Below are 27,840 nucleotides of genomic sequence, written 5' to 3' on the forward strand. Positions count from 1 at the left end.
TATAAGTGGGCATGTACTATTCATGTCTTTCTGGGTCTGAATTACCTCACTCACTCTTTTCTAGTTTGAACCATTTGCCTGCAAATTTCAAGATTTCTGCCTGGCGTGGTGGTGCATGCCTTTAACCAGCACTTGGGAAGCAAGCAGATTGCTGGGAGTTCAAGGCCAGCCTGGTCTACAAAGCGAGTCCAGGACAGCCAAGATAACAGAGAAACCCTGTCTCGAAAAACAACAAAAATTCAAGATTTCCTTGTTTGTCTTTTTAATATGTATTTATTATTTATACAGTGTTTTGACTGTATATATTCTTCCACGCCAGAAGAGGGCACCATGTATAGGTAGCTGTGAGCCATCATGTGGTTGCTGGGAATTGAACTCATGGCCTTTAGAACAGACAGCTCTTTACCTCTGACCCACCTCTCCAGCCTCCAGATTTCCGGAGTAGTATTCCATTGTGTAAATGTACCACAGTTTATCCATTCTTTAGCTGAGGGACATCTAGGTTGTTTCCAGATTATGCTATTACAAATAAAGGTGCTAGAACATAGTTGAGCAAATGTCCTTGTATAGTGGAGCGTCTTTAGATAGCTGGGTCTTGAGGTAGCACTATTCCTAATTTTCTGGGAAGGAGCCAGATTATTTCCAAAGTGGGTATACAAGTTTACACTCCCACCATCAATGGAGGAGCTCCACAAGGAGACCAATGGAACCACCAAATCTGGGCCTGGCTGTTGGGGGCCCTTTAGAGATTGATACACCAACCAAAGACCATGCGAGGTGAGGACCTAGACCCCTGGTCAGATGTAGTTGATAGGCAGCACAGCCTCCTTGTGAGTCCCACAATATGGGGAGTAGGGGCTGCCTCTGACATGGACTCTGGTGTCACTTTCCCCTGATGGTGTGGCCTTGCCAGGCCACAGAGGAAGAGGATGCAGGCAGTCCAGATGAGACTTGATAGGCTTGAGTCAGATGATAGGGGAAGGGAGGGTGAAGGAAGGAGGGTGAGACTGGGAGATGAGAGAAGAGTCTACAATTGGGATGTAAAGTGAATTTTTTACAAAAAAGTCCCACACAGTGTTCTTGGCTCCAGGCCTGAGCAGGTCTATGAGGTCTCTTACTTTCTATGTGACATCACCGACTTAAAGCCAACATGATGTCCTCCTTACTATGTGAGGGTGATCAACAGTACCATGTTCAATATTGCAGCATGGATTTCCTAAGACCCAGGACACTTACTAATTTAACCTGGTATAATTATTGAAAATAAACAATATCAACACAACATAAAATGGTAGACTCTTCAGATTCATCAACTGTCTCAACATTTTTGTAGTCCTGAGACTGGGACCCATGGCCTTGCATGTGCTAGGCAAGCGCTTTATCAATGAGTCACAACCCTCCAATACCACCTTTTTCCAATCTAGAATCCTGTGTAAGATCACGTGTTATATTTAGTATTCATATGCTTTATCGTCTCTCTAATCAGGAACAGTACACTGAGAAAGTACAGGTCATTCATTTATGAATAGTCTCTTCCTGGCAAATTTAATGTCAAATCGACACTAGCTAGAGTCATCTGGGAGGAGGGCTCTCAGTTGAGAAGGTGCCTCTGTAAGAGTGGTCTAGTTTATGTAGTAGTGCTGGGGCTGAGCCCAGGGCTCTGGAAACTTGGAAAGCACTCAACCAACTGAGTTGTAGTCCCAGCCTTTCTAATTATTAATCTGCAGTTCTTCAGCTTTACCAAGGTCCTCAACAATCCCTGCCCTAAGAAAACTGTTCTCAGTTGACACAGTTATTCTGCATGATTCTTGCCAACATGTGCCTCCTGCATGCCACCCAGCCTAACTCTCCCAGCAGCCCTGAAGAGCATTTTCACAGGCGTTAGGGTCTCCCTCTCCCTGTCTGGCAGTACTGGGGACTGAACCCTGGGACTCCTGCATTCAAGGGATATGCTCTACCCAAGCTACAGCCCCAGCCATTTTAAGGTTCCTTATATCTATCTGTCATTTACTGACACCTGTTTATAATGATGTTAGTCTGTGAGCCACTGATCCAACAAAGGTGTTATCAGGAGCCAGGGCTCTCATGATGTGGCTTTGCTTATCTACACAACCTCATAATTAGCGGGACTACTGTATTATCATCAGGTGTAACAAAATAAGAATGTTTTCACCTGGGTAGTGGCGGCACACATCTTTAATCCTAGCACTCAGGAGACAGGCAGGTGGATCTCTTAAGTTTGAGGCCAGCCTGGTCTACAGAGTTAGTTCTAGAACAGCCCAGGCTATACAGAGAAACCTTGTCTTGAAGAAAAACAAATAACCAAAAAACAAAACAAAAATGTTTTCATATCATCACAGCGATTTCAGCTACTTTTCCTGTACCCCATGGTTGTAATCAACAAAAAATGTTTAAAAGTTTTGTTCTTTTGTTATTATTATTATTATTTTAAAAAATTTTATTTTTTTGGTTTTTCGAGACAGGATTTCTCTGTGTAGCCTTGGCTGTCCTGAACTTTGTAGACCAGGCAGGCCTCGAACTCACAGTGATCCGCTTGCCTCTGCCTCCTGAGTGCTGGATTAAAGGCGTGCGCCACCACCACTTTTGTTGTTGTTATTATTATTATTTGTTTTGTTTTGTTTTTTTGAGACAGGGTTTCTCTCTGTAGCCTTGGCTGTCCTGGACTCGCTTTGTAGACCAGGCTGGCCTCTAACTCACAGCGATCCGCCTGCCTCTGCCTCCCGAGTGCTGGGATTAAAGCGAGTCCAGGACAGCCAGGACTGTTACACAGAGAAACCCTGTCTCAAAAAAACCTTTAAAAAACCAACAACAAACAAACAAACCTTTTATCTTACATATGGGCGTTTTTACCTTGTATCTGTTTATTTACCACGTTATGCACTATGCCCATGGAGGACACAAGACGACATTGGATCCCCTGGAACTAGAGTTACAGTTGTTAGTTACCATGTAGGTGTTGGGAGTCCACCCTGGGTCCTCCATAGGAGCAGCAGGTGCTCTCAACCACTAAGCCATCTTTCCAGATCATATGATTATTATTATTGTTTTTAAGACACACTATTACTATACAGCCTTCAATTCTTCATCCTGCTGCCTCAGCTTCCTGGGTCCTGGGATTTCAGGCAAGTGTCAGCACAGCTGCCTAGAATGATGCTTTATTTAGGTGAACAAGTGCTCCTTACCTCTCAGCACATGCTGATAGCTGGATAACAGGAACTGCAGATGCTCAAGCAGCTCGTCCCATGTCTGCCACTGGGTTTTATCTGACTGCAGAGAGAGTAAACACAGCGGGTAATAAATGTTTCTCCAGCTAAGTTCCCCATTAAAACAGTTTCCAAACCTCTACCATGATGCCCAAACAGCAGGATGAGGGGAGAGTTCTGAAGGAGAAAGGGATGTACCTGACACTTGAGCAGTGACGTGGAGTTGTTTAGAAAATAGAGGGCCTGGGCCAGAGACAAGGGGAGACGGGTGGGTATCTCACAGCTGTGGAGGAATATGATTTCTAACACTTTGCAGCGCAGAAGGTGGCTTTCCATGGTAGTAAAGAACATCTCCCTGTGTGGAGAAGAGGGAGTTGAGCAGAAGTGCTTTTAAAGAGCATGTAGCACAGTTGTCCTCAAATTTCTAAAGTAACAGAGATCTACAGATCTCCAGTGCTTCTAGACAGAAATGGCTTTATTCATAAACCAGTAACTTACAGGATGACGGAACAGCCTTTGGCTTTTGAAAAGGACAAAGCCAGGTATCCTGGTGCACATCCATAATCCCTGAGCTAGGGAGGCAGGCAGGAGAATCCTGTGCTTGAGGCTGGCCTGCTGGGGACTGAAGCCAGGGCCTTGGGCCTCAGTATGTACTCTACCACTGAGATGTACCCTTGACCTGAAATTTCTAATGCTTCTCATCACAGATAAGACACTCAAAGAAAATGGAACATCTTTAAACTATATAAAATACTTAGCAATTAGGAATTGTATTCAGCAAAATTCCCTTCACAAATGATAGTGAAATTTATTTTTATTTTTAAAAAGACTTATTTAATTATTATTTATACATATCCTGTCTGCATGTGAGCCAGCAGGCCAGAAGAGGGCACCAGATCTCATTGTAGATGGTTGTAACCCACTATGTGGTTGCTGGGAATTGAACTCAGGACCTTTGGAAGAACAGACAATGCTCTTAATCTCTGAGCCATCTCTCCAGCCCCCTTGATGGTGAAATTTAAAAGAAATCAAGATAAATAAAACAATGTAGTGAGCCAGGTGTGATGTTACACACCTTTAATCCCAGCACTGGGGTGGTAGGATAATCTCTGAGTTCGAGGCCAGCCTGGTCTATAAACAGAGTCCAGGACAGCCAAGGTTACACAGAGAAACCCTGTTTTAAACTCAGCCTCCAAAATAAAAATAAGACCATGTAGCTAGGTTGATTTTCTTGCTTCTTCTGAGTGCTGAGATCACAGGCTTTGAACACCATGTCCAGCTTTTCTTTTTTTTTCTTTTTTCTTTTCTTTCTTTCTTTTTTTTTTTTTTGAGACAAGATCTCTCTGTGTAGCCTTGGCTGTCCTGAACTCATTTTGTATACCAGGCTGGCCTCGAACTCATAGAGATCTGCCTGCCTCTGCTTCCCCAAGTGCTGGGATTACAAGTGTGTGCCACCACCACCTGGCTAGTTTTTACTTTTTTTTTCCCCATTAAAAAAAAAAGATTTATATATTATTATGTATACATTCTCTGCCTGCATGCACACTTGCAGGCCAGAAGAGAGCATCAGATTACATTATTGATGGTTGTGAGTCACCATGTGGTTGCTGGGAATCAAACTCAGGACCTCTGGAAGAGCAGTCAATGCTCTTAACTACTGAGCCATCTTTCCAGCCCTAGTTTTTACTTTTTAAAAGATATAAGTAGTAAAGTTGAACATTATAGGAGAATAAAATTATAGATCATTATCCTTTGTAGCAAAGATGCAAAAACCTTAACAAATATTAGCAACATGAATCCATTAACATATTAAAAGGATAGCATGCAACCAAGTAGGGTTTTGGCTCCTGGAATGTAAGGCTAATTGAACTTCAAGAAATTAGTTAACATAATTACCCAATCCAGAGACTAAAGAGGAAAACTTATGATTATCTCAATAGATGCTGAAATCCTCAGTATTTATTTACTCTTTAGAAAAATACCAGTCAAGTAGAAGCAGAAGAACTCTTCCTTAGTCTGACAAGATGGCTGCAAGCATCTGTAGGTCATCATCTTATAGGTAATGCTCAAGACCAAATGGTTCCCCTAAGATAAGGAATGAGGCAAGGATGTTTGCTCTGCTCTCTCCATTTCTCTAACACTCTGCTTGGAAGTTTTGGTGTAGTAAGGCAAGGAAAAACAGGCAAAAGCCATACAGATTACAAAGGAGAATGTCAAACATCATTTGCAGACAAGATGATTATATATGTAGAGAGGGCTAATATAACTACCAAAAAAATCCTAGTAGGTGAATTTGTCAGTCAGGTGTGATGGCGCATGCCTTTAATCCCAGCACTCAGGGATGTAGAGGCAGGCGAATCTCTTGTGAATGCAAGGCCAGCCTGGTCTACAAGGTGAGTCCAGGACAGCCAAGGCTCCACAGTTTGCAAGATTTTATTTTTTAAACAGTAAGGAAACCTATCTTTCATCTTCAGTGTTTTTTACACTTTTCTTTTTAAAAAAATTATTTATTTGTTATGGATACAGTGTTTCGCCTGCATGTATACCTGCATGCCAGAAGAGGGCACCTCTCAGTATAGATGGTATAGTATACTTGGGAACCTGATCCTTTCAACTCATGAAAAACATAAAGAGGCAGAGAAACCCTGTCTCAAAAAAAAATTTTTTTTCTCAAAAAAACCATGTGGTTGCTGCGAACTGAACTCAGGACCTTTGGAAGAGCAGGCAGCTCTCTCAGCTTCTGAGCCGCCTCTCCAGCCCATACAGTGTTCATTATTAATGTCGCCGGTGTGTATGTCTGCTCATGCCAGGGCATGTGGGTGAAGCCACAGGACATGTGGGGGTCCCAGAGGTTGCACTTGGCCTCTGAGGCTCAACAACAGGTGCCTGCACATGCTGAGCCGGCTTGCCAAGCTTGCAAGGTTTTATATGGTATCAGCAAGGCCCTGGAAAATGTAAAAAAGCATAACTGCAAACTATGTCTGAATTAATAATGAATAAAAGTAAAGGCCACTTTACTTTGGTATAATTTGGGTGGGTGGCCAATTTGCCCCTTTTGAGAAAAATTTTTTTTGAGACAGGGTTTCTCTGCCTCTTTATGTTTTTCATGAGTTGAAAGGATCAGGTTCCCAAGTAATTGGTGTGCAGGCAAGCTGTAATTTCCTGGGAAGAATCAGGAGACTGTCGAGGGATCCTAAATCTAACATGTGGTCCTGATCCTTTCAACTCATCAAAGACATAAAGAGGCCCCTATCGTTTTCTTCCCCTTTCAATTACAGTTTGTGCTTTTCTCTCTTGAAATTCTGTGTCCGGCAGGCAGAAATAAAAACAGTTAATTTAAGGTGCGGGGCAGGAAAGACTTTTTTGTTCTCTGTCTCTTCTGAGACAGGGTTTCTTTGTGTTTTTCTGGAACTCCCTCTGTAGACCAGGCTTATCCTTACACTTACAGAGATCCACTTGCCTTTGCATCCTGAGTGCTGTGCCACCACCTGGCTTAGTTCTCTTTTTAATGGAGAAACCAACCAAAACCAGCCGATTCAACTACACTCACCTCTGACTCCTCTCAGGGATGTCCAGCACGAACCCGAACATCATCTCAGCTATTTTATTGGAGCTGCAGGTAGGAGTCCTGTCCACCTCCACAGCAATGGACAGCATCCTCTGAAGCTGACACACAATCCTGGACCCAGAACAAGGGGACGAGTGAGTGGGAAGACTTGGTGAGAGGCTTCCTGAAGCTAGAGAAGGTCCCACCAGTGTGTACCACCATAGGCAGCTGAGTGTGGAGGTGCAGACCTTTAATTCTGGCACTCAGAAGGCAGAGGCAGGCAGGCCAGCCTGGTCTATATATTGAGTTTCAGGCCAGCTAGTTACATGTTGAGACTTTGTCTCAAAATAAAACAAACAAGCAAACAACATCAGAACAAAGAACATCAGTTCTTATTAAAACAAGACTCAGACACAAACAGAAGAGAGGCAGACAAGGCAACCGTGCAGCAGGACCAGCCTGACCTGATGCCACTATGTAAACACCTATTAAATGGTGGAAGAGTATTGGTTTCAGAAAAATTGCAGATAGTGACAAATAATTGGCTAAGGCAGGCCAGATTCTGAGTCTACAATGATACGTTTATAAGTTACTATATATTTTTTTTTCCCCTCAAGACAGGGTTTTCTGTGTAGCCCTGTCTGTCCTGGATTCACTTTGTAGACCAGGCTGACCTTGAACTCACAGCGATCCGCCTGCCACTGTCTCCCGAGTGCTGGGATTACAGGAGTGCATCACCATGCCTGGCTAGTTACTATATTTCTTTTTTTTTTTAAATTTTATTTATTTATTATTTATACAGTATTCTGCCTGTGTATGTGCCAGTAGGCCAGAAGAGGGATCAGATCTCATTGTAGAGGGTTGTGAGCCACCATGTGGTTGCTGGGAATTGAACTCAAGACCTTTGGAAGAACAGCCAGTGCTCTTAACCTCTGAGCCATCTCTTCAGCCCTAGTTACTATATTTCTAATAAAGTTTTTTTCTTTTTTTTTTTTTCTTAGATGAAGACAATTTTATTAGAGTTTGAGAGAAAAAAACAGAGCAGACAAGCTGAGATCTTGGCAGCTGGGAGGCAGGAAATAGATCAGGGAAGTTTCAAGGAGCAAAAAGACTCATTAGTGGATGTCTCTGAGCAGCTGCATGGGATAGGTTTGTCTTCAGAGGGAATAGCTTCCCAGAATGCTGGGCAAAGTGGGCTCAGGACTTGTTAAATATCCACAAAAGGGAGCTAGTGGTCTTTTTTATGCACTGTGCATGTGGAGACCGTCTTTGTACTATACACATGCTGATCTCTGTACCCAGAGAGTTGAGAACAGGCGTGCGCCGCCACCAACACCCAGCCGGTACTGTTGTTTTTTTATGAAGCATCCCTGCCTCGGTATTTTGTAAACATTATTCTCTATCACCTTCTGATTGGTAGAATAAAGAGTTGAATGGCTTATGGAAAAGGCAGGAGATAACAGGCAGGACATCCAGAGAGACAGGAACTCTGGGAAAGAATCAGGAGGTGCGAAGATCTGCCCACAAGATGGACTATGAAAAATAAGAGGTAACGAACCACATGGCAGAACATTGGGTAATATAAAGGGACAATTTAAGTTAAGAGCTAGTTGGGAATAAGAGTAAGCTGAGGCCTAAAGCTATTATAAATAAATGTAAGTCTCTGCATCATTATTCAGAGCTGGGGTGGGCACAGAAAGTCCATATGGTTTTAGAGAAGAAGGGACACTTTCTAAACCAGAACATGAAGGTGGGGAGGCTTAGCAGTGAGAACCTATAAGCTGTGCCTTTCTTTTCTGCAGATGGGCCTAAGTTCTGATGCACGCCACACAAGCATTCTACATCATCACATTCCTAGCCTAGGCAAGTCTTTTATGAGAACCAGACTATGTTCCAAGAGTTGGTTGTCTGGGGCAAGTTGCTCTCGGGCTAGTCCTATTTGTAAGATACCAAACCCTCGAAGCCCTGGAGACAACTTTGCCTGTTTCTTACAGCTGACTGGTGTTCCTGGTCAGGTTAGGCTGGGGAGACAGATGGTCACTGCTAGCTTTTAGTACTCCTGTTCCTGGAGAGGTCTGCGTCCCATCTGGGGGCACTGTTAATTCGTTTTCAGTCACTGCTTTGACCAGCCACTTGATAACATCTCTGGAATACAAAAGAGATAAGAAAGAAAGATGTACACTGCTGTTGTGCCTACAGTGTTTGGACCTGCATACTTACACTGGGCTCAAACAAAAATCACATATTAAACATGTTATATAAGCTAACTGAAGTATCACATTTTCTTTTTTCTTCTCTTGTGTACTGGAGACTCAGCCTAGGACCTTGTGTGTGCACGTTAGCCAAGTGTTCTACCACCGGGCTGCACCTCAGCCCCTGGCACTTTCCTACAAGTTATGCAGTAGTTACATTTTATCATTGCTGTGACAAATACCTGACAGAAACACCCAAGGAGAGGAAGGATTTATTTCAGCTCACAGTTTTAGAGAGTTCAGTTAGTGGTTGCCTGGACCCATGCAGTCAGGCAGAACATCCTGGTGGTGGGAACATGTAGAAGATGCCATTCTTTACTTCTTCATGGATAAAAAACAGAGAAATGAGGACCGTAGGAAGGATGAGCTATAATACCCAGGGCAGCCCCCACTCCGTGACCGGCACCTGCCCAATTAGGCCAATGCCTCCAAATAATGTGTATTGTGAATTCATCAAGGAGTTAACATTCATTAGGGCAGAGGCCCCAGGATCTGTTTCTGGAAACACTGTGCTTTTCTAATCCAATCAACTGGACAGTCAAAATTGGCTACCACAAATTACACTTATGGGAAAGTACCTCTGGGAGGCAGATGCAACTTTCTGAGCAGCAACACTACCTAACTAGGTGGAAAGCTGGACTAGGATCTAGTGCAGGCAGGTCTTCACTAGCTTTCCGCCACGTGCGTCATCTATTAACGGTGAGAGGATGTACAGTGCAGACTTACTTCATATAGAGCTTAGGCTCCATCAGCAAGGCGAAAACATCTCATATGGTTAAAGTTTATTACTGATTAGTTAAATAATCAAGATTTTTAAAAAAGCTATATTGACTCTCAGCTGGGTAGTGGTGGTGCGTGCCTTTAATCCCAGCACTCGGGAGGCAGGTTGATCTCTGTGAGTTCAAGGCCAGTCTGGTCTACAAAGTTAGTCTAGGACAGCCGGGGCTGTTACACAGAGAAACCTTGTTTCAAAAAACCTAAAAAAACAAAAACAAAAACCAAACACACACACACACACAACTATATTGAATGCATACATCTAATTACTTCTCTCCTAGTAACACTAGAAAAAATAAAATTGTGAAGTACTGCGCTGGGTGTATGGCACATCCCTTTAATTTCAGCACTCAGGAGACAAAGGCAGGAAGATCTTATGAGTTTGAAGGCAGCCTGGTCTACACAGTAAGTTCTAGGCCAGCCAGAGCTATATATAGAGAACATGTCTCAAAAACCAAAAACAAAGAAATCAAGAGACTAAAATAGCCAAAATCCCACTTTCCTGCAAAAGGCAGCTAACTTGGGGGTGAACAGATGTTATGTACAAAATTAGAGGACAATTATAAAAGAGATGTGTGTGTCCAGGTTTTTTAAAAAATGGAATATTATCTGCTCATTTTAAATAGAAACAAGTAGGATGACCCTTTGAAGAACAATGAAAAAATATTTTTCAGAAACCAAGGATCATTTTCATCTCATACTGGTCTATAGGATGCTGAGCACAATGCATGTCTACACACATAGTCCTTTCCCAACTAGCTTAATACACTTTGTCTTTCTTTGCTTTTGTTTTGTCTGTTTTTTACTTCTGTGTAGCCTTGGATGTCCTAGAATTCACTCTGTAGACCAGGTTGACCTTGAATTCAAAAGATCTGCCTGCCTCTGCCTCCCAGGTGCTGGTATTAAAGGCGTATGCCACTATGCCTGGTTTAAGACTCCTTTTAAAAATATTTCACATTTACTTTATATATTGTTTTTTGCTTGCATATATGTATGTGCACCATGTTTGCTTGGTGTCTGCAGAGGCCAGGAGGCACTGCGTCCCCGGGAACTGGAGTTACGGATGGTTGTGAGCTGCCACATAGGTGTCGGGACTCTAACCTGAGTCCTCTGGAAGAGCAACATGTGCTCTAACCTCTGAGCCATCTCCCCAGTCCCTTCATTTCTTTTTTTTTACCCCCATACATTATTACTGATGAAAATTTAGACAATTCTTTATTTTTTATTTTATGTATATGCTTGTTTTGTCTACATGTATGTCTATGCACAAAGTGTGTGCCTGGCGCCCAAGGAGGCCAAAAGGCAGTGTCATATCTCCTAGAATTGGAGTTACATAGGGTTTTGAGTTGCCGTGTGGATGGTGGGAATAAAATTCAGGCCCTCTAGAAGTACAGCCATTTCTCCATCCCTGCTTCAGATTTTAAAATATTTATTTATTTATTTATTAGTGCTCTATTTGCATGTATGCATGCATGACAGAAGACGGCATCAGATCCCAGTATATAGATGGCTGTGAGCCACCATGTGGTTGCTGGAAACTGAACTCAGGACCTCTGGAAGAGCAGTCAGTGCTCTCAACCACTGAACCATCTCTCCAACTTTGCTTCTGATTTCTTGTTTGTTTTGTTTTCCAAGTCAGGGTTTCTGTGTAGCCGTGGCTGTCCTGGAACAATCTGTGTAGCCCAGGCTGCCCTCAAACTCAGAGATCTGCCTGCCTCTGCCTCCCAGGTGCTGGGTTACAGGCGAGTGCTGCCAGCTCCAGCTCTGCTTCAGATTTCTTACCAGTACTTCCGACAGCTAGTAGACGATTTCTTCAAAGTACTACACAAAATTTATTTCTAAATATGTAAACAAGAATATTTAGCCTGCTTACTAGTCAATACATGAGAGAAAGCTATTTTCTGACATATGAGGTCTCAACACTTGACTTTCCAGATACTCTTCAGAGTAAAGGAGTGTCCCAGCTCCTTAGGAGTCCACGTGGCCAATTTAGAGAGCTTTCTTTTGATTCTCTGAATTCCACTTACGGTATTTAGTCATGAGGAGAATCTCATCCTCTTATAGTCTCTGGGTGCGCCCTGACTCCTGAAACATACCTAGCAGATTAGTGTCTGTGAGCGTCCTTCCTAAAACAATTAGGCCTTGCAAGCACGGACGTTCTCTAAGGAATGGTCCATTCTATTGATGACTACAAAATCTGAGTAGACTATTGAGAGATGGTGAAATTGTGGCAAGGGGGTCCTAGCTGCACTAGTGGATCACTGGGAAGGTAGCCTTGGGGCTGTATGCTGGTTGGCCCCTTCCTTTTCCTGAGTTCCTTTGCTTCCTGACTGCAATGACAAGATCCAAGCCCCTGACACTGTGAACGTAAGTAAATCCTCTCTCCTTGACTTGCCTTTTTCACACAGCTGTCACAGTGACAATAAACCTAACACACTGGCCTTTACTGGTCATGTTCTAGTAGCTGGTTACCTGACATTATGGGGCTGTTTGTCACATGACAGAACAGTATTTGCAATGGATTGCTGTAGGTGCTGACGCTGTCTCCTCAAGATCTGTTGGAAGTCATCTTCCAGGGTCTGCACTACATAACGTAGAAAGAGGACACGCCCAGGCAGAGTTTGTCCCTGTGGAAGAAGTAATAGGAAGTCAGGTTTGCATTTTGCTCTCCTGGATGACAGAAAACCATGGCTGTCAAAACCAAAGGTCCAAGAAAATGCCATGAGTCAGCAAGGTGGTCTGTATCAAAGAGAGATTTGTGAGAGAAGCAGGTAGTCTGAGTCATGGCAATAGAAACTACCCACTGTTTTCCAAACTGGCCGTACCAATCGCAACCTCACCAGCAATGATTCAGACTCACTTCTTCACCTTCTTGCCTTAAAATTTGTGGTAAGAAACCAGGCATGGTGGCACATGCCTTTAATCCTAGCATTAGGAGGCGGAGGCAGGCTGATTTCTGTGAGTTCTAGGCCAGCCTGGTCCACAGAGCGAGTCCATACACAGAGAAACTCTGTCTCAAAAAACAGATCCAGCCAAGCACAGACTAATAGCTCTGAAACCAGAAGCCCAGGTAAATCTGTTCTTTTAAATTCCTTCAAGTATTTGTCTCTGAGGAAAATTCATAGTACTGCACAAGGCTACAAAAGCTTTCATCCTGCAAAGCTGGCTATACAATGACTGTTCATTTGTTGGTGTACACTGTGTGAAGGTGTGTCTCTGTGTAATCAATTGTTGAGTCTGCACCAGCAGAGAGCTATGGTCTCATATTTTATCAATATTTGTAATATTTGCCCTTCCTCACCTGCCTAAGGCAATCTATAATTGTATCTAGTTGGCTTTAGTAAAGAGCTGATGGCCAATGGATGGGCAGAAGGGGAAAGTGGATCTTCTGGGCAGAGAGAGGGACTTTAGGAGTTTCGCCATCATTGACACAGGAAGGAACAGAAGTTGGGGGCTGAAAGAGAGAAGTAAAGAACTAGCCCCGGGATGGGTCTTGGTCTAGAATAGCCAGGATATGCTAGTTGAGAGTCTGTCCAGCTAAGGCCTAGGCTTTGAAATATTAATAAATTAAAAAAATATATATAGTATCCAACTCCCTCCAACCAGTACCAACCTCCTAATGCTTCAACACCTAATAGCCTCCTGGCTGACTGCCCTTCTTTCATCATTGTCTTCTTGAGTCTTCATATAGTTCACTATGTGATATGTGTGTGTGCACACGTGTGCACATACACGCATACACACACACACAGACAGTTTCTCTGTGTAGCCTTGACTGCCTGGAACTCACAGCGATCGACCTGCCTCTGCCTCCCAAATGCTGGGATTGAAGGTGTGTACCACTACGCCTAGCTTTCTCTCTAAATACATATATAATTTTTTTTGAGACAGGGTTTCTCTGTGTAGCCTTGACCATCCTGGACTCGCTTTGCAGACCAGGCTAGCCTTGAACTCATAGTGATCCGCCTGCCTCTGCCTCCCAAGTGCTAGGAATAAAGGTGTGCACCACCACGCCTGGCCTTTTTTGGGGGGGGGTGTTTCAAGACAGGGTTTCTCTGTGTAGTCTTGGCTGTCCTGGACTCACTTTGTAGACCAGGCTGGCCTTGAACTCACAGCGATCTGCCTGCCTCTGGCTCCTGAGTGCTGGGAGATTAAAGGTGTGGGCCACCACTGCCCGGTTTTCTATATGATATTTTTAAAGCAGAGACCACACCTCATTTTTTAGCATACCAGTGGGCTTATGCTAGATTTAGAATAAGACTATTCCAGCTACTAGGGGAACTGAGGTGGTGGATTACAAGGTCAAGGCCAGTTTGAGGCAATTTAAATAAACCCTGATTCAAAAGAAGTAAAAAATAAATAAAAATTAAGGGCAAGATGCTAGGTCTGAATCTCTAATAATGAGAAAAAGAAACAAAAAGGTCAACTTCCTTCCAAGGCTTGCACATCCACCTAGGCCTCTCTAGCCTTCGCTCTCCTTGCCTCCAAGCATATTCTTGTCTCAGGGCACCTTTGCATCTTGCAATTCCTTTTGCTTAAAACATTTTTTCAGCTGGGCTCAGTAGCTCACACTTGTAATTGCAGCACTCAGGGAGGCAGAGGCAGGTGGATCACTGTGAGTTTGGGGCCAGCCTCGTTTACAAAGTAAATCCAGGACCCCCAAAGCTACACAGAGAAACCCTGTCTCAAACAAACAAACAAAACCCAAAACAAAGAAGCCCTAAGCATTTACAGGATTACAGGAGGCGGTAGTTATATATATTTATCCATGATTTATGTATGGTAAAATGTACAGGTCTAGAAATTTACCCATTTCTTCTATGCTATCAATTTTATGTTCAAACTAATCTCTATTAATCTATGTTTCTAAGGTGTAAATTGTGTTATATCCTTTTTATCTCTTTTTAAAAAATATTTATTATTTATATAGTATTTTGCCTGCATGTGTGCCTGCACACCAGAAGAGGGCACCAGATCTCATTAGAGATGGTTATGAGCCAGTATGTGGTTGCTGGGAATTGAACTCAGGACCTTTGGAAGGGTAGCCAATGTTCTTATCCTCTGAACCATGTCTCCAGCCTTTCCTTTTCTTCCCTTATTTAAGGATTTTGCTCTTTTTTTTTTCTTTTTTAGTCTAGATAAGGCTTTATTTTTAATTTTTGGAAAATGAGCTCTTAGGTTGTGACTTTTTTTTTTGAGAATTAGGTATTTGAAGAAAGTAACTTTTCTAGTATGTACAGATTGGATATATTTAAGGTAAGACATTTAGTGCTGGGTGTGATGGCACAAGCCTGTAATCCCAGCACTTGGGGGGCAGAGGCAGGCAGCTGTCTATGAGTTCAAGGCCAGCCTGGTCTACAAAGCCAGTCCAGGACAGCCAAAGTTACACAGAGAACCTGTCTTGAAAAAACAAAAACCAAAAAATTAAAAATAAACCAAACCAAACCAAACCAACCAGTCAAACAACAAAAGACATTTAGCAGTCATCATGGCTTGAAATTCTGGACCTGTCCCTTTTCTAGTAACACCCACTTTATGCATGTGCACATGCTGCCCTTATTCTGTTTTATTTTGTATATGTGGTATATATGTACACAATGTGTGTGTGCATGCAAGGCAGAGGAGGACATCGTGTGTCTTGTTCCATTACTTTGTCTTATCCCTTTGTGACACTTAGGATGATGGCATGCAAGCCTCAGCAACCCTCATGTCTCTACGCCCACAGTGCAGGGTTACAGGTATATACAGCCACACCTAGCTTTTTACATGGATGTTAGAGATTTGAACTCAGGTCCTCATGCTTGCACAGTAAGTACTCTGACCTGCTGAGGCATATTCCCAGCCTTACGCAGTATACTAAAAAAAAAACCTTTTCATGTTGGTTGGAAGTGGTGCACATCTTCAGTTCAAGCACTCAGGAGGCAGAGGCAGCTAGATTTCTGAGTTCAAGGTCAGCCTGGTCTACACAAGTGAGTTCCAGAACATCCAAGAGTTTATAGAGAAACAAACAAAGCCAAACCTTTTTGTTTAAATACTTATCATGCTTATGTATTTATTTATTTGTCTACTCACTCATTTATTTGGGTTTGTGTCCATATGTATGTGAGGAACCCAGAGAACAACTCATGGATGTCAGTCTCTCCTCCTGCCACCTGGGTCCAGGGGATTAAACTTAGGCTGTTAGGCTTGACATCACGTCCCTTCACCTGGTGAGCCATCATGCTGGTCCTTAGATACCATACCTTAAATGTATATTTTCGCATGCTATGATTTTTATGTGGCAGTTAAGTGTCAGAAGATAACTTTTGAGAATCCTTTCTTTGCTTCCACTTTGTTGATCAGGTTGTTTCTTGTTGATTTCTTGTTTACTCCAGGGTCGCTAAACTGCCATCTCCTGGGGGATTCCTTCCTCAGTATCAACTCACCATGCTCACTACAGAAGTGCTGGGATTACAGATTTGCAACTTTTCACCATTGGGGATCAAATTTAGGATGTCATGATTTCACCCACTGAACTATCTTGCTGGCCCCAATGTACTGTACTGTTTAACTGTCTTTCCCCAAGAGGCTTGTTCCTGTTTCTTCTCAGAGCTCATAATCTCTTGCTTCCCCTGGTATGCACCTGCCATGCCACCTCCAGTAGAGTCTGCATGACAATGCTGTTCCGAGGACTTGAGGTGATGACCCCAAAAGGGAGAGTCTCCTGGAAAAGGCCATGGTGTTCTTTCCCTTGGAGTGTTGAAAGCGACCTGCTTCCTGGTATTCCTTCTTATTTGCTCTATTCTTCTTCTCACTCATAGTCAAGGCAACAACAAGGTGACCAGGGATACCGGTGCCAGGAGGTGAATTGGACAAAGCGCCAGCCTAGAAACCGCAGGATGAGATGCCTCCTCCAAATGCGCCTAATTTATTATTAGTCATCCTGAAAGTTTTTTTAAAAAAGATTTATTTATTTATTATTTTGTATATAGTGCTCTGCCTGCATGTGCACCTGCAGACCAGAAGAGGGCATCAGATCACATTATAGATGGTTGTGAGCCACCATATGGTTGCTGGGAATTGAACTCAGGACCTCCAGAAGTGCAGTCCATGTGCTTAACCTCTGAGCCTGAAAGTTCTTAAGAATAATAAAATAATGGAGACCTTTTTTCAATGAATTACAGCAAAAGGAGGTGGTTAAAAAAAATCCCCTCTGAAGTCGGGCGTGGTGGCACACGCCTTTAATCCCAGCACTCGGGAGGCAGAGGCAGGTGGATCGCTGTGAGTTCGAGGCCAGCCTGGTCTACAAAGTGAGTCTAGGACAGCCAAGGCTACACAGAGAGACCCTGTCTCGAAAAACCAAAAAAAAAAAAAAAAAAAAAAAAAAATCCCCTCTGGACTGGAGAGATGGCTCAGCGGTTAAGAGTACTGCCTGCTCTTCTAAAGGTCCTGAGTTCAATTCCCAGCAACCACACGGTGGCTCACAACCATCTATAATGAGATCTGGTGCCGCCTTCTGGCCTGCAGGTGTATATGCAGGCAAAACATTGTATACATAATAAATAAATAAATCTTTAAAAAAAATCCCCTCGATTAAATGAAGGGTCTTTATCAAGGCAGAGCCCATTCAAGGAAAAGGTAACTCGGACAAGAGTGAAAGTAAAAGCAGAATTTTAATTCCTACAATCAAAACTCCATATGGCGTGGTATATGTATTGAAGGGCAGTCTCTGGTGTCCTCCTAGATACAGAGGACCCTATGGATTGGCTACTACACCTCGTCCACCTCTCCCCTATACAGGAGTGTGTGAGGGAGGGGATGGATGGGTGGTCATCAATGGGGAAAAGGTGTCAGACACTGACTAAAGCACAAAGTTAATTTTACTGAGGACTGTCTCCGGCTCTGGGCTCACCCTGAGAATGTAATATCTGCCTGTGCCAAGTTAATGTCATAGAAACAATGACGTTATTACTATGTACTTTGTACTGCGTATTCTATATGCGTATTCTATATGCTTCACTGACCCCTTGAATCTACTCCATGGAAAAGGTAATCACAATGCACTCCCTGTTTGAAAATGTGTATAAAAACCTAGACTGCTTGCCTGCTAAATACACTCAGATCCAAACTGCCTCTGTGTTTGTCTGTTTGTCACCACCGAATCCTTGTCCACCAAGTCTTAAAGGATCCTCTCCCCAGGGGTCCCCATAACCAACTGGGGTGGTCTGTGGCATCTGCCTATGGAATTGCAGGCACCAACAGCAGTTTTTTTGTTTGTTTGGTTTGGTTTTTCAAGACAGGGTTACTCTGTGTAGCATTGGCTGTCCTGTACTCACTTTGTAGACCAGGCTGGCCTTGAACTCACAGAGATCCGCCTGCCTCTGCCTCCTCGAGTGCTTCGATTATAGGTGTGTGCCCCTGCACTCAGCCTGTACAAGAGTTTTGATGTGATTATGTCTTAAGCTTTGTTGTGCATATGGGATTGAGTTAATTATCAAGTTTATCCAAATTTTTTTATTCAACAATTATCCAAATTGTGCAGTACTTACACATGGCTAAAATAAGCTACCCAGGCCAGACTCTTGAGGTTTGAACCAAGCTGACTACTGAGTCAGGTTGGACCTAATTTCCTGCTTGCCTCCCCTGGGTTGATTATCTGCTGGCCTTGCTGTCTGTAGAGATTTCCTACCTTACTGTGACAGACAATGACTATGAGGTTGGTTTATTTGTTTTTGGATGAAATGAGGACTTTGGGACATTGGACTAAAGAATTTTCAGAGAGGAACAATATTTGCAACTAGGCTAGAGACTTTTTTTTAAGATTTATTTTTATTTTATATGCATTGGTGTTTTGCCGGGATGTCCATCTGTGTGAGGGTGTTGGACACCATGGAACTGGAGTTACAGACAGCCATGTACATTCTGGGAATTGAACCCGGGTCCCTTGGAAGAACAGCCAGTGCTCTTAACCACACAGTCATCTCTCTAACCCCAAGACTGTTCTTGTGATAGTCTGGCAAAGAACATGGCTGTTTTCTGACCTTGTCCTAAGAATTTGCCTGAGGCTAGATTGAAATGTATTAGACTGACTTCCTTAGAAGATATTTCCAGACAGCCTATCACTGACTGTGTCGTGGTTATTAGTCATCACTCTTATGCAGGTCTACAGTGATGACATCCAAGTTGGGTAGGAAGAAATTCAAGATATACACTTTGGCAAGAGAAGCATCCAGGAAATTTAAACGTTGGAGCTAGCTTGTGCTGAAAGGGATTAAGGTGATTAAGAAGGCCTGATCCACATTACAATAAATGAAAGGCCACCCTCCTGGAAATACCCCACCCAAGTAAGCTCCCAGTGTCTGAAAGGAAAAGGGATGAGGGATTTTCTGTTCCTAAAAAAGCAACAACAAAAGCTGCAATTCAATGTGATTCAACGCCAAGCAAGCAACCAAACTTGACATTGTTGTCCATGTAGTTCTGGCTTTAGGACATGAAGGAAACACAAGTCCAGGGGTTGTGGAATCTTTCCCCCCAGCCAAGGACAGCTGCATGTGACACAGGAGTCCCTACACAGAAGGCCTGAGAGGTCACTGAACAAAGCTGTGAAAGTGAAGCCTGTATTGTACTGGAGACCTGAAAATTCAGGAGATGCTAGGATCATTAAACCTCTGCCAAGAGCAACTGCATTTGTGGGGTGGGACCAGCACAAGAGAGAAGTATGTTGCAGGCAGCCAAGCTGGAAGGGCTGAACCATCTAAGTCCTTTGACATCTGTTGTAGAGATACAAGATTTGGAGTTGGCTCTGCTGTTTCCCTTGGTCCAGCATTTCCTCACCATGCCCCCTTTCCTCCCTTTTGGAATGGTAATATATATTCTGTGCCACTGTAGAGGGAAGTGTATAATGTACGCTTTGAGTTTATTGGGGGTTACAGTTAAGAGACTACCTTGGGTCTCAGAAGAGACTATAGACTTTGGACTGAAAGACTATGGGGCTTTTGAAGTTGGATTGAATGTATTTGCAGTATGATATGGACACAAGGGAGAAATGTGGGGTTTGAATGAGACTGGCCTTGTACGTCATATATTTGAATACTTGGTTCCCACTTAGTGGGACTGTTTGAAGGAGGTGTATCACTGGGGTGGTCTTAAGGTTTCAAAAGCCCCCTTTCACCCACAGGGTGCTCCCTTGCTTCCTGTTTGTGGATCCAGAGGAGAGCTCTCATCTACTGCTCCAGTGCTATGCCTGCCTGCCTACCTGCTGCCATGCTCCCCACTGTTTCCTAATGGCCAGACATTTAAATACGTGAGTCTATATGGGAGCCATTCCTATTCAAACCACCACACAGACGATGTGAGCTATCGTGCTTGCTGAGAACTGAACCTTTGCAAGACTAGCCAGTGCTTTTTTTTTTTTTTAAATCAGTTCTTTTTTTCTTTCCTTCTTTTTTATAGACTTATTTATTTTTATTTGTTGTATATGAGTGCTTTAATTTCAGAAGAGGGCATCAGATCTCATTATGAATGTTTGTGAGCCCCCATGTGGTTGCTGGGAATTGAACTCAGGACCTCTGGAAGAGCAGGAAGTGCTCTTAACCTTTCAGCTATCTCTCTAAGCCCCAGCCAGTGCTCTTAACCACTGAACCATCTTTCCAGCCCACATCTTTATTTCATCCTCATACCTAAACCTCAGTTTGGCTGTGTATAGATTTTTTTTTCTTCCTGTTTTTCGAGACACAGTTTTTCTGTGTAGGCCTGGCTGGCTTGGAACTCTCTTTGTAAACCAGGCTGGCTTTGAACTTACAGAGATCCACCTGCCTCTGCCTCCCAAATGCTGGGATTAAAGGAATGCACCAACACTCTTGGCTGAATATAGAATTTAATTACCTTAAGGTGAGCAGACAAAATGCTGGCAGATAAACTTGGAGGTCACTAAATATAGAATGTGGAAATTTTCTGAATTACTAACTTGATAACATCTGTTTTTCTTTATTACAGATGGTTCATGTCATTTCTTTAGACATTTTGCCTGCTGTGTTCCAGAGTGTAGTAGCTGATGGCTCCACATAATGGTTTTCAGCAGATGCCCACTCACCTTCTGTACTGGACTTGTTCACGCCTCTCAGCATAATATTGCATTTCTGAGTGGAAAGCTTCTTTGGTGTTCTAATGTAAAGACCTCCCCTCGCTGGCCACGACAGTCTCCTCTACATGTATTCTAGCTCGTGCTGTCTCTGCCCAGCTTCTCTTGAATCTTGATTCACATGTATTATCCTTCCCCTTGTCTTCATAGCTATGGATTATAACTTCCTCCATTTATTTACTAGCATCTTAACATTATATGTTTGCAGTACTAGGGATTGCATTCAGGACCTCATGTACAGTAGGCAAGTGCTCCACCATTGAGCTGTATCACTAGCCTTTCTAATAATATCTTTAGTTGGATCTCAAGTAGAGAAGACATGAATATGTTAATATTTGAGTTGGGAGACTGCATGTTTCAAAAGTAGGACTGTCGGCAGGGAATAGTGGCAGAGACTTTACTAACAGATGAAGGCAGTTGCTGCCAAGCCTTACAACACGAGTTCAACACCCAAGACCCACAGGATGGAAGCAGAGAACCAACTCCTGTAAGCTGTCTTCTGACTTCCACACACACACCATGGTGCTCCCAAATACACTCATACTCTACCCACAAACATATAATTTAAATTCCTCTGCAAAAGATGTATCATCATAGTTTGTTACCTCTTCCTCCATGACATAGGTGAGCAGTTTCCAGTCCCACTCCACAGTCTTGGCATTGGCTGGATGCAGCCTGAAAGTCAAGTGACATCAATTACAATTCTGGACAATGTAATGGCAGAAGGGTTAGGGTCTGGATGGTGACAGGAGAAAAAGCCTCTTTGTATCCTAAGTGCTATGGCCTGCCCTCCAGTTCCACACCACACACAGTGTAGACCGGCTCATAGGCAGTGAGCTTCACGTACCAGGACTGCAAGAAGCATGTGATTTGTTGAGCTAATCACAAGATTCTACTCTTTAAGTCACTGTGTTTGTCTCAAAAACGGACTCATATGCCATGTTAAGCCAATTATAATATGACTCAGTTTCAGAATTGTGTAATTATGGAAGTTGATTTTCTAACTCAAAATACCATAAAAATCTGAAGCTAAAGACTACAGAACCAAGGCAGAGTTGAAAACTGGGTCCCAGCAGCCATTCATAAAAACAGTATCAAATAATATTCCCAGGTTTCTAGTGAAATAAGACATTATATTCTTTTACTGGCAATTTAAGCCATTGATTGGGTTTCCTGCCACAATTAACACTATTAAGAGAGCTCCCCAGGTCAGCTGATAAAGCTTAGACAAGGGAAGCCTTGCCCTGCACCTAGGCTCCCTAGAAGACGCGGCCAAGCAGCGCTAACAATTCCTACTGTTGGATTTTCATGAGAAGCATGTAGGCCTCCTTAAGGACGTCCACAGTCTCAGAGCCACTGAGCAGGATTTTCTGGATGATGTGAGCCACAATATCTCTGGGTGGGTAATGCTGGGGTGAAACAAAGTCCATTAGAAACTGCACAGTCCCCAGAGGAAAGTTTTCTTCAATGGTGTTTGCCACCATTCTTAGTCTTCGCTGAGGGATGGGCTCTAATTTCTGACTCTTGCTCTGTAGAGACAAAGAGATAAAGAGGCATCAGGGTGGGTGCTGCGCTTCAGCAAGAGGTCCTGCAACAGGCTGAAAACAAAGTTTTCTTTGCTTTTGAAATATTTTTAAAGAGAGAGACAAGAAAGCTCTACTTCTCAATGAGGTGGGGAGGTTACAATACAGAAATTCTAAATTCTACATACAATATGACTTCATCTGTAATAAAATGTAAAAGAAAGGAAAATACCAAAGAGCCAAGAGCAGTCGGGATGGGCTTTGAGTTCCTGACCCTCCGGTTTCCACCTTCTACCTCCCAGGATGAGGGGCCCAAGAGACTTACAGGTAGGGACAAAAAGGCACATTAGATACTTTATACAGATAAGATTTGAGCATATTGTATTGCTTTCTTCCCCTTCTCTTTCTCTGGTCTTTCTTTTTTCTTTTTGAGAGGGTATCACACAGCCCAAGTTGATATGGAGTTTACTATGTTTGTAGCAGAGACTGGTCTTGACCTCCTGCTCATCCTGCCTCTAGCTCCCAAGCACTAGAATTACAAGCATGTACCACCATACATTTGTTTGTTTTTCGAGACACTCTGTGTAGCTTTGGCTGTCTATTTACTGTGTAGACCAGGCTGGCCTCAAACTCATAGAAATCTGCCTGTCTCTGCTTCCCCAGCTGCTGGGATTACAGGTGTGCACAAACACAACTGGCTCCATGGATGGTTTTTAACCATTACATTCTATAAACAACAAAACTAATAACAAGTACATATGTTTTTTTTTAAATTCCAATTATTAGCTGGGCGGTGGCATATACTTCTTCTTCTTCTTTTTTTTTTTTTTTTTTTTTTTTTTGGTTTTTTGAGACAGGGTTTCTCTGTGTAGCCTTGGCTGTCCTGGGCTCACTTTGTAGACCAGGCTGGCCTTGAACTCACAGCGATCCGCCTGCCTCTGCCTCCCGAGTGCTGGGATTAAAGGCGTGCGCCACCACGCCCGGCTTGGCATATACTTTTAATCCCAGCATTCAGGGAGGCAGAGGTAGGCAGATCTCTGTGAGTTTGAGGCCAGCCTGGTCTATAAAGCATGTCCAGGAAAGCCAGGGCTACACTGAAAACCAAACACTCCACCCCACCCTGCCCACTCCAAAAGGCAATTGGGAAGGGACTGCATGGAATCATTCATAGTAACGCTGTCTGACAGCACTACGGGCGACTTCAAACACATTCAACAAGCACTTTTTTGTTTTGGTTTTTTTTTTTTTTCTCTCTCTCTCTCTTTTTTTTTTTTTTTTTTGGTTTTTCAAGACAGGGTTTTTCTATGTAGCCTTGGCTGTCCTAGACCTGCTTTGTAGACCAGGTTGGCCTCAAACTCACAGCAATCCGCCTGCCTCTGCTTCCCAAGTGCTGGGATTAAAAGTGTGCGCCACCACGCCTGGAGTTGTTTTGGTTTTTCAAGACAGAGTTCCTCTGTGCAGCTCTGACTGTCCTGGACTAACTTTGTAGACCAGGGTGGCCTCAGACTCACAGAGATCATCTGCCTCTGCCTCCCTGAGTGCTAGGATTAAAGGTATATGCCACCATGCCTGGCTTTAAAAAAAAAAAATCACTTTTTAAAAATATTTTTTTTTTAGTTTTCTGTATGCATATATTTCTGGGTGTGCATTTGTGCATGTGACAGTGGCACCTACAGAGGAGGAAGAGAACAGTAGGTGCACTGGGGCTAGAATTACTGAGGTCATGAGCCACCTAGTTGGCTGCTGGGAACTGAACTTAGGTCCTCTGGAAAAGTAGAAGGCAGTACTAAGCACTGAACTATCTTTCCAACTCTACCCTTTTGGCTTTTAAAAATCACATTTTGTTTATTTATTTACATATTTATTTGTATGTGTGTGTATTTATGAGCACAAGTATTTACCACAAATGCAGGGATCAGAGCACAATTTCTGGGAGTCAGTTCTCTACTTCTACCATGTGGGTCTGGGCCATAGAACACAAGTTACCAGGCTTGGCAGCAAGTGCCTTTATTCCCTGAGCCACTTTGCTAGTATGCCTATCTTTTGACTTTTTAAACTACTTTTAAACAGATTTTAAGGTTGAGGGTGAGATTTTGGATAACAAAAAGGTTTCATGCTGTGCGACTGTTATTTTTTTTTCCCACATAATCTAATTTAGTTTTCATAGGTCAATGAAGACAAATAGGAAAATGGTATCCTCATTAAAAGTTAAATTGAATTTCTACTCCTAAATAATTCTTCTTCTTCTTCTTCTTCTTCTTCTTCTTCTTCTTCTTCTTCTTCTTCTTCTTCTTCTTCTCCTTCTCCTTCTCCTTCTCCTTCTTTCTGGTTGTCCTGGAACTTAATCTGTAGACCAGACTAACCTCGAACTCACAGAGATCCACCTGTGTCTGCCTCCTAAATGCTGGGATTAAAGGTGTGCGCCACCACTGTCTGGCCTAAAATCTTTTTTTAAAAGATTTATTTATTCATTTTATGTATGAGTACTTTATCTGCATGTATACCTGCACACCAGAAGAAGGCATCAGATGCCAGTATAGATGGTTGTGAGGCACCATTTGGTTGCTGGGAATTGAACTCAGGACCTCTGAAAGAGCACTGAGCCATCCCTGCAGCCTCTCTTAAATTCTAAGGATTGATTTGAGGCATTGAAGAGACAAGAGTCTTCTCTTTGTGATATGGAAACTACACGGGCCTCAGGAAGAGAAGTATAAAGGAACTGAAGAATCTGACAAAGGCCAGTAACAAATCAGACACTAACATGCACTTTATATACAACACCTCATTTAGTGGGCCTAGGAGGTGTTTTTAACCTCTACTGTACAACATGGGAGCTAAGGTTCATAAAGAAAAGTGACATGCATATAGTGCTGGTTTTTAAGTGTGGGCTGGGATCTGAACAGATCTAATTCCCCCTCAAATGGGGGAAGATAAAAAGTTCCTTTGTATTTGGCCCATTCTTTAATGCATGGACTCCAGTCACAGTAACTTTATCCCCGGTCTATGGGAAGGGGAGTGAGTGTGTTTGCTTACCTCCCGTGTGTCTTTATCTGGTATTAACGTCTGGAAGAAGAGATGGTGTACCGGAGGCCGTAAGAAGTATTTCAGTCTGTGCAGGCAAGGTCTGTTGTACACCCCAACTTGTGGTATTTGTCCTTGTATCTGGGCAGACCCAGGGTTGGCAAGCTGTGGCAGTGATCTCTCTTTTTTGGCTGAACTGTCTGTAACAGAGAGCCAAGGAACTTTTTCTAAGGAATATTCAGACTGTGGAGACAGTGGGCTAGCAGAGCAACTTGGAGAGGGCGGAGCTGAGATATCCATATGAGTATCATGGCTCTGCATAGCATCCAGGGAAGACTTTGGCCTGTCTCTTGCTAAGTCCAATAATCCTGGTGGTGAGTGCGACACATCTCCTGATAAGTGTGGTATATTTCCAAGTAATGGTGACAAATTGCCTGGTGACTGCAATGCATTGCTAGGTGACTGTGGTACAACTTCTGGTGGTTGTACATCTCCTGATGACTGTGGTACAACTTCTGGTGACTGTATCATATCTCCTGATGGTGGTGGTACAGCTTCTGGTGACTGTATCACATCTCCTGATGACTGTGGTACAGTTTTTGGTGACTGTATCTTATCTCCTGATGACTGTGGTACAGCTTCTGGTGATTGTATCACATCTCCTGATGATGGTGGCACACCTCCTGGTGACTGTATCACATCTCCTGATGGTGACACATCTACTGATGACTGTGGCACACATCCTGGTGACTGTATCACATCTACTGATGATTGTGGCACACCTCCTGGTGACCGCATCATATCTCTTGATGACTGAGTCACACTTGATAACTGCATCATACCTCCTGGTGACTGTGTAACACCTCCTGATGACCGCATCATACCTCCCGAGGACTGCATCACACTTCTTAGTGACTGTGTCACACCACCTGATGACTGCATTAAACCTCTTGATGACTGCATCACACCTCTTAGTGACTGCACCATACCTCCTGGTGACTGCATCAAACCTCTTGATGACTGCATCACATTTCCTGGTGACTGTATCACACCTCTTGTTGACTGCACCACACCTCCTGGTAACTGCATCACACCTCTTGTTGACTGCACCACACCTCCTGGTGACTGTACCATCTCTCTTGATGACTGCATCACACCTCTTGACTTCATCACACTTCTTGATGACTGTATCATACTTCTTGATGACTGCATCATACTTCTGGATGATTGCATCGCACCTCCTGATGACTGTATCACACCTCCTTGTGGCTGTATCATATCTCTTGATGACTGGGTCATATATCCTGGTAACTGCATCACCTCTGGTGAATGTGCTACATCTCCCAGCAATGGTGGCACATCTTGCAGTGACTGCAGCATGTCTTGCAGTGACAGTGGCATGTGTTGTAGTGACCATGGCATATCTTGTAGTTGTGTCACATCTTGTGGGTATAATAGGTTTTGAGGCCGGCCTGGAACATCTTGAGGTATGCCCAGAGTGTTTTGTGGTGGGTATAGTGGGTGTTGAGGGTGCCATGACAAGTCTTGAGGTGTGCTTGGCATATTCTGCTGAGAGCATGACACATCTTGAGTAGGGCATGGCACTTCTTGAGGTGAATGAGGTAAAGCTTGGAGTTGGCACTGCACAGTTTGTGAGGGGCATGACAAGGTTTGTGATGGGCATGACAAAGTTTGTGATGGACATGACAAAGCTTGTGGTGGGCATGAGGAGGCTCGTGGTGGACACGGTGAAGCTCTTAGTGGGCATGGTAAGGCCTGTAGTGGGCATAGCAAGCCTTGTGGTTGGCAAGGCACATCTTGCTGTGAGCATGGCAAAGAGGCCCTCTGATTGCTGCTGCTGCTGCTGCTACTACTACTGGAGGAGAAAGAGCTGACATCTGTCAAGAAGCTGAGGCCACCTTTGTACGTGATTGAGCCACAGTTTGGTTCTGGAGGATAAACAGAGTCCTGGCTGATAGATGTAGGGAGTCGAGAATGTTCAAACACGTTGTCCTCCAACAAATCCAAATCTACAGGATCACTGTTAATGATGCTTTGTCCTGCAGGCTGAGAGCCTCTGTCTCCATGGGCTCCCACTGCCTCTTTGCCTGAGAGATTGGTACATGTCTGAAGACTAGGTGGCTCCTTCTGAGAGGAAGGTACAGGTTCTAGAGTCAAGTCAAGAGTGGCAATAGGCCTATTTTCTTCCTCACTTCTTGTCAGATCAATCACACAGAGTCCATTACGATCTTTTGCCCTTGCTCTGGTTTCTCTAGTTAAGTCAATGAAGTCCTGGTAAAGATGTGAGAAGAGAACGGTCAGAGAAGGACACAGAAACTACTTGAGAAGACGGAGCTTTTAGCTTTTAACAATGAAT

General features: G+C 43.4%; 1 protein-coding gene, 1 long non-coding RNA gene and 1 pseudogene across 4 annotated transcripts in view; 2 read left to right on the forward strand and 1 right to left on the reverse strand.

Annotated features, from left to right (window-relative positions):
- Positions 1–27,840, forward strand: part of LOC311605065 (small ribosomal subunit protein uS2-like) — a 986,626-nt pseudogene that overhangs the window by 908,614 nt on the left and 50,172 nt on the right. The window lies entirely within an intron of this gene.
- The window catches only part of SIMC1 (SUMO interacting motifs containing 1), a 40,043-nt gene that overhangs the window by 2,438 nt on the left and 9,765 nt on the right, over positions 1–27,840 (reverse strand). The window contains exons 2-10 of one of the 2 annotated variants that reach the window (XM_084795755.1): positions 25,962–27,755; positions 25,476–25,922; positions 22,216–22,448; positions 21,525–21,594; positions 12,273–12,427; positions 8,764–8,916; positions 6,775–6,903; positions 3,423–3,579; positions 3,204–3,288 (exon numbers count right to left, since the gene is read on the reverse strand). In XM_084795755.1, the coding sequence (XP_084651881.1) occupies positions 3,204–3,288; positions 3,423–3,579; positions 6,775–6,903; positions 8,764–8,916; positions 12,273–12,427; positions 21,525–21,594; positions 22,216–22,448; positions 25,476–25,922; positions 25,962–27,755 (3,223 nt within the window). Of the gene's footprint in view, positions 1–3,203; positions 3,289–3,422; positions 3,580–6,774; positions 6,904–8,763; positions 8,917–12,272; positions 12,428–21,524; positions 21,595–22,215; positions 22,449–25,475; positions 27,756–27,840 lie in introns of both variants that reach the window. The other variant, XM_084795754.1, reaches the window with a different exon arrangement.
- Positions 12,444–17,912, forward strand: LOC311605369. Its single transcript, XR_014781914.1, has 2 exons — positions 12,444–16,009; positions 16,175–17,912. It is a non-coding gene; the product is annotated as an uncharacterized lncRNA (long non-coding RNA).

This window comes from Acomys minous (assembly GCF_964271855.1).
Source record: "Acomys minous genome assembly, chromosome: 9".
Taxonomy (NCBI): Eukaryota; Metazoa; Chordata; class Mammalia; order Rodentia; family Muridae; genus Acomys; species Acomys minous.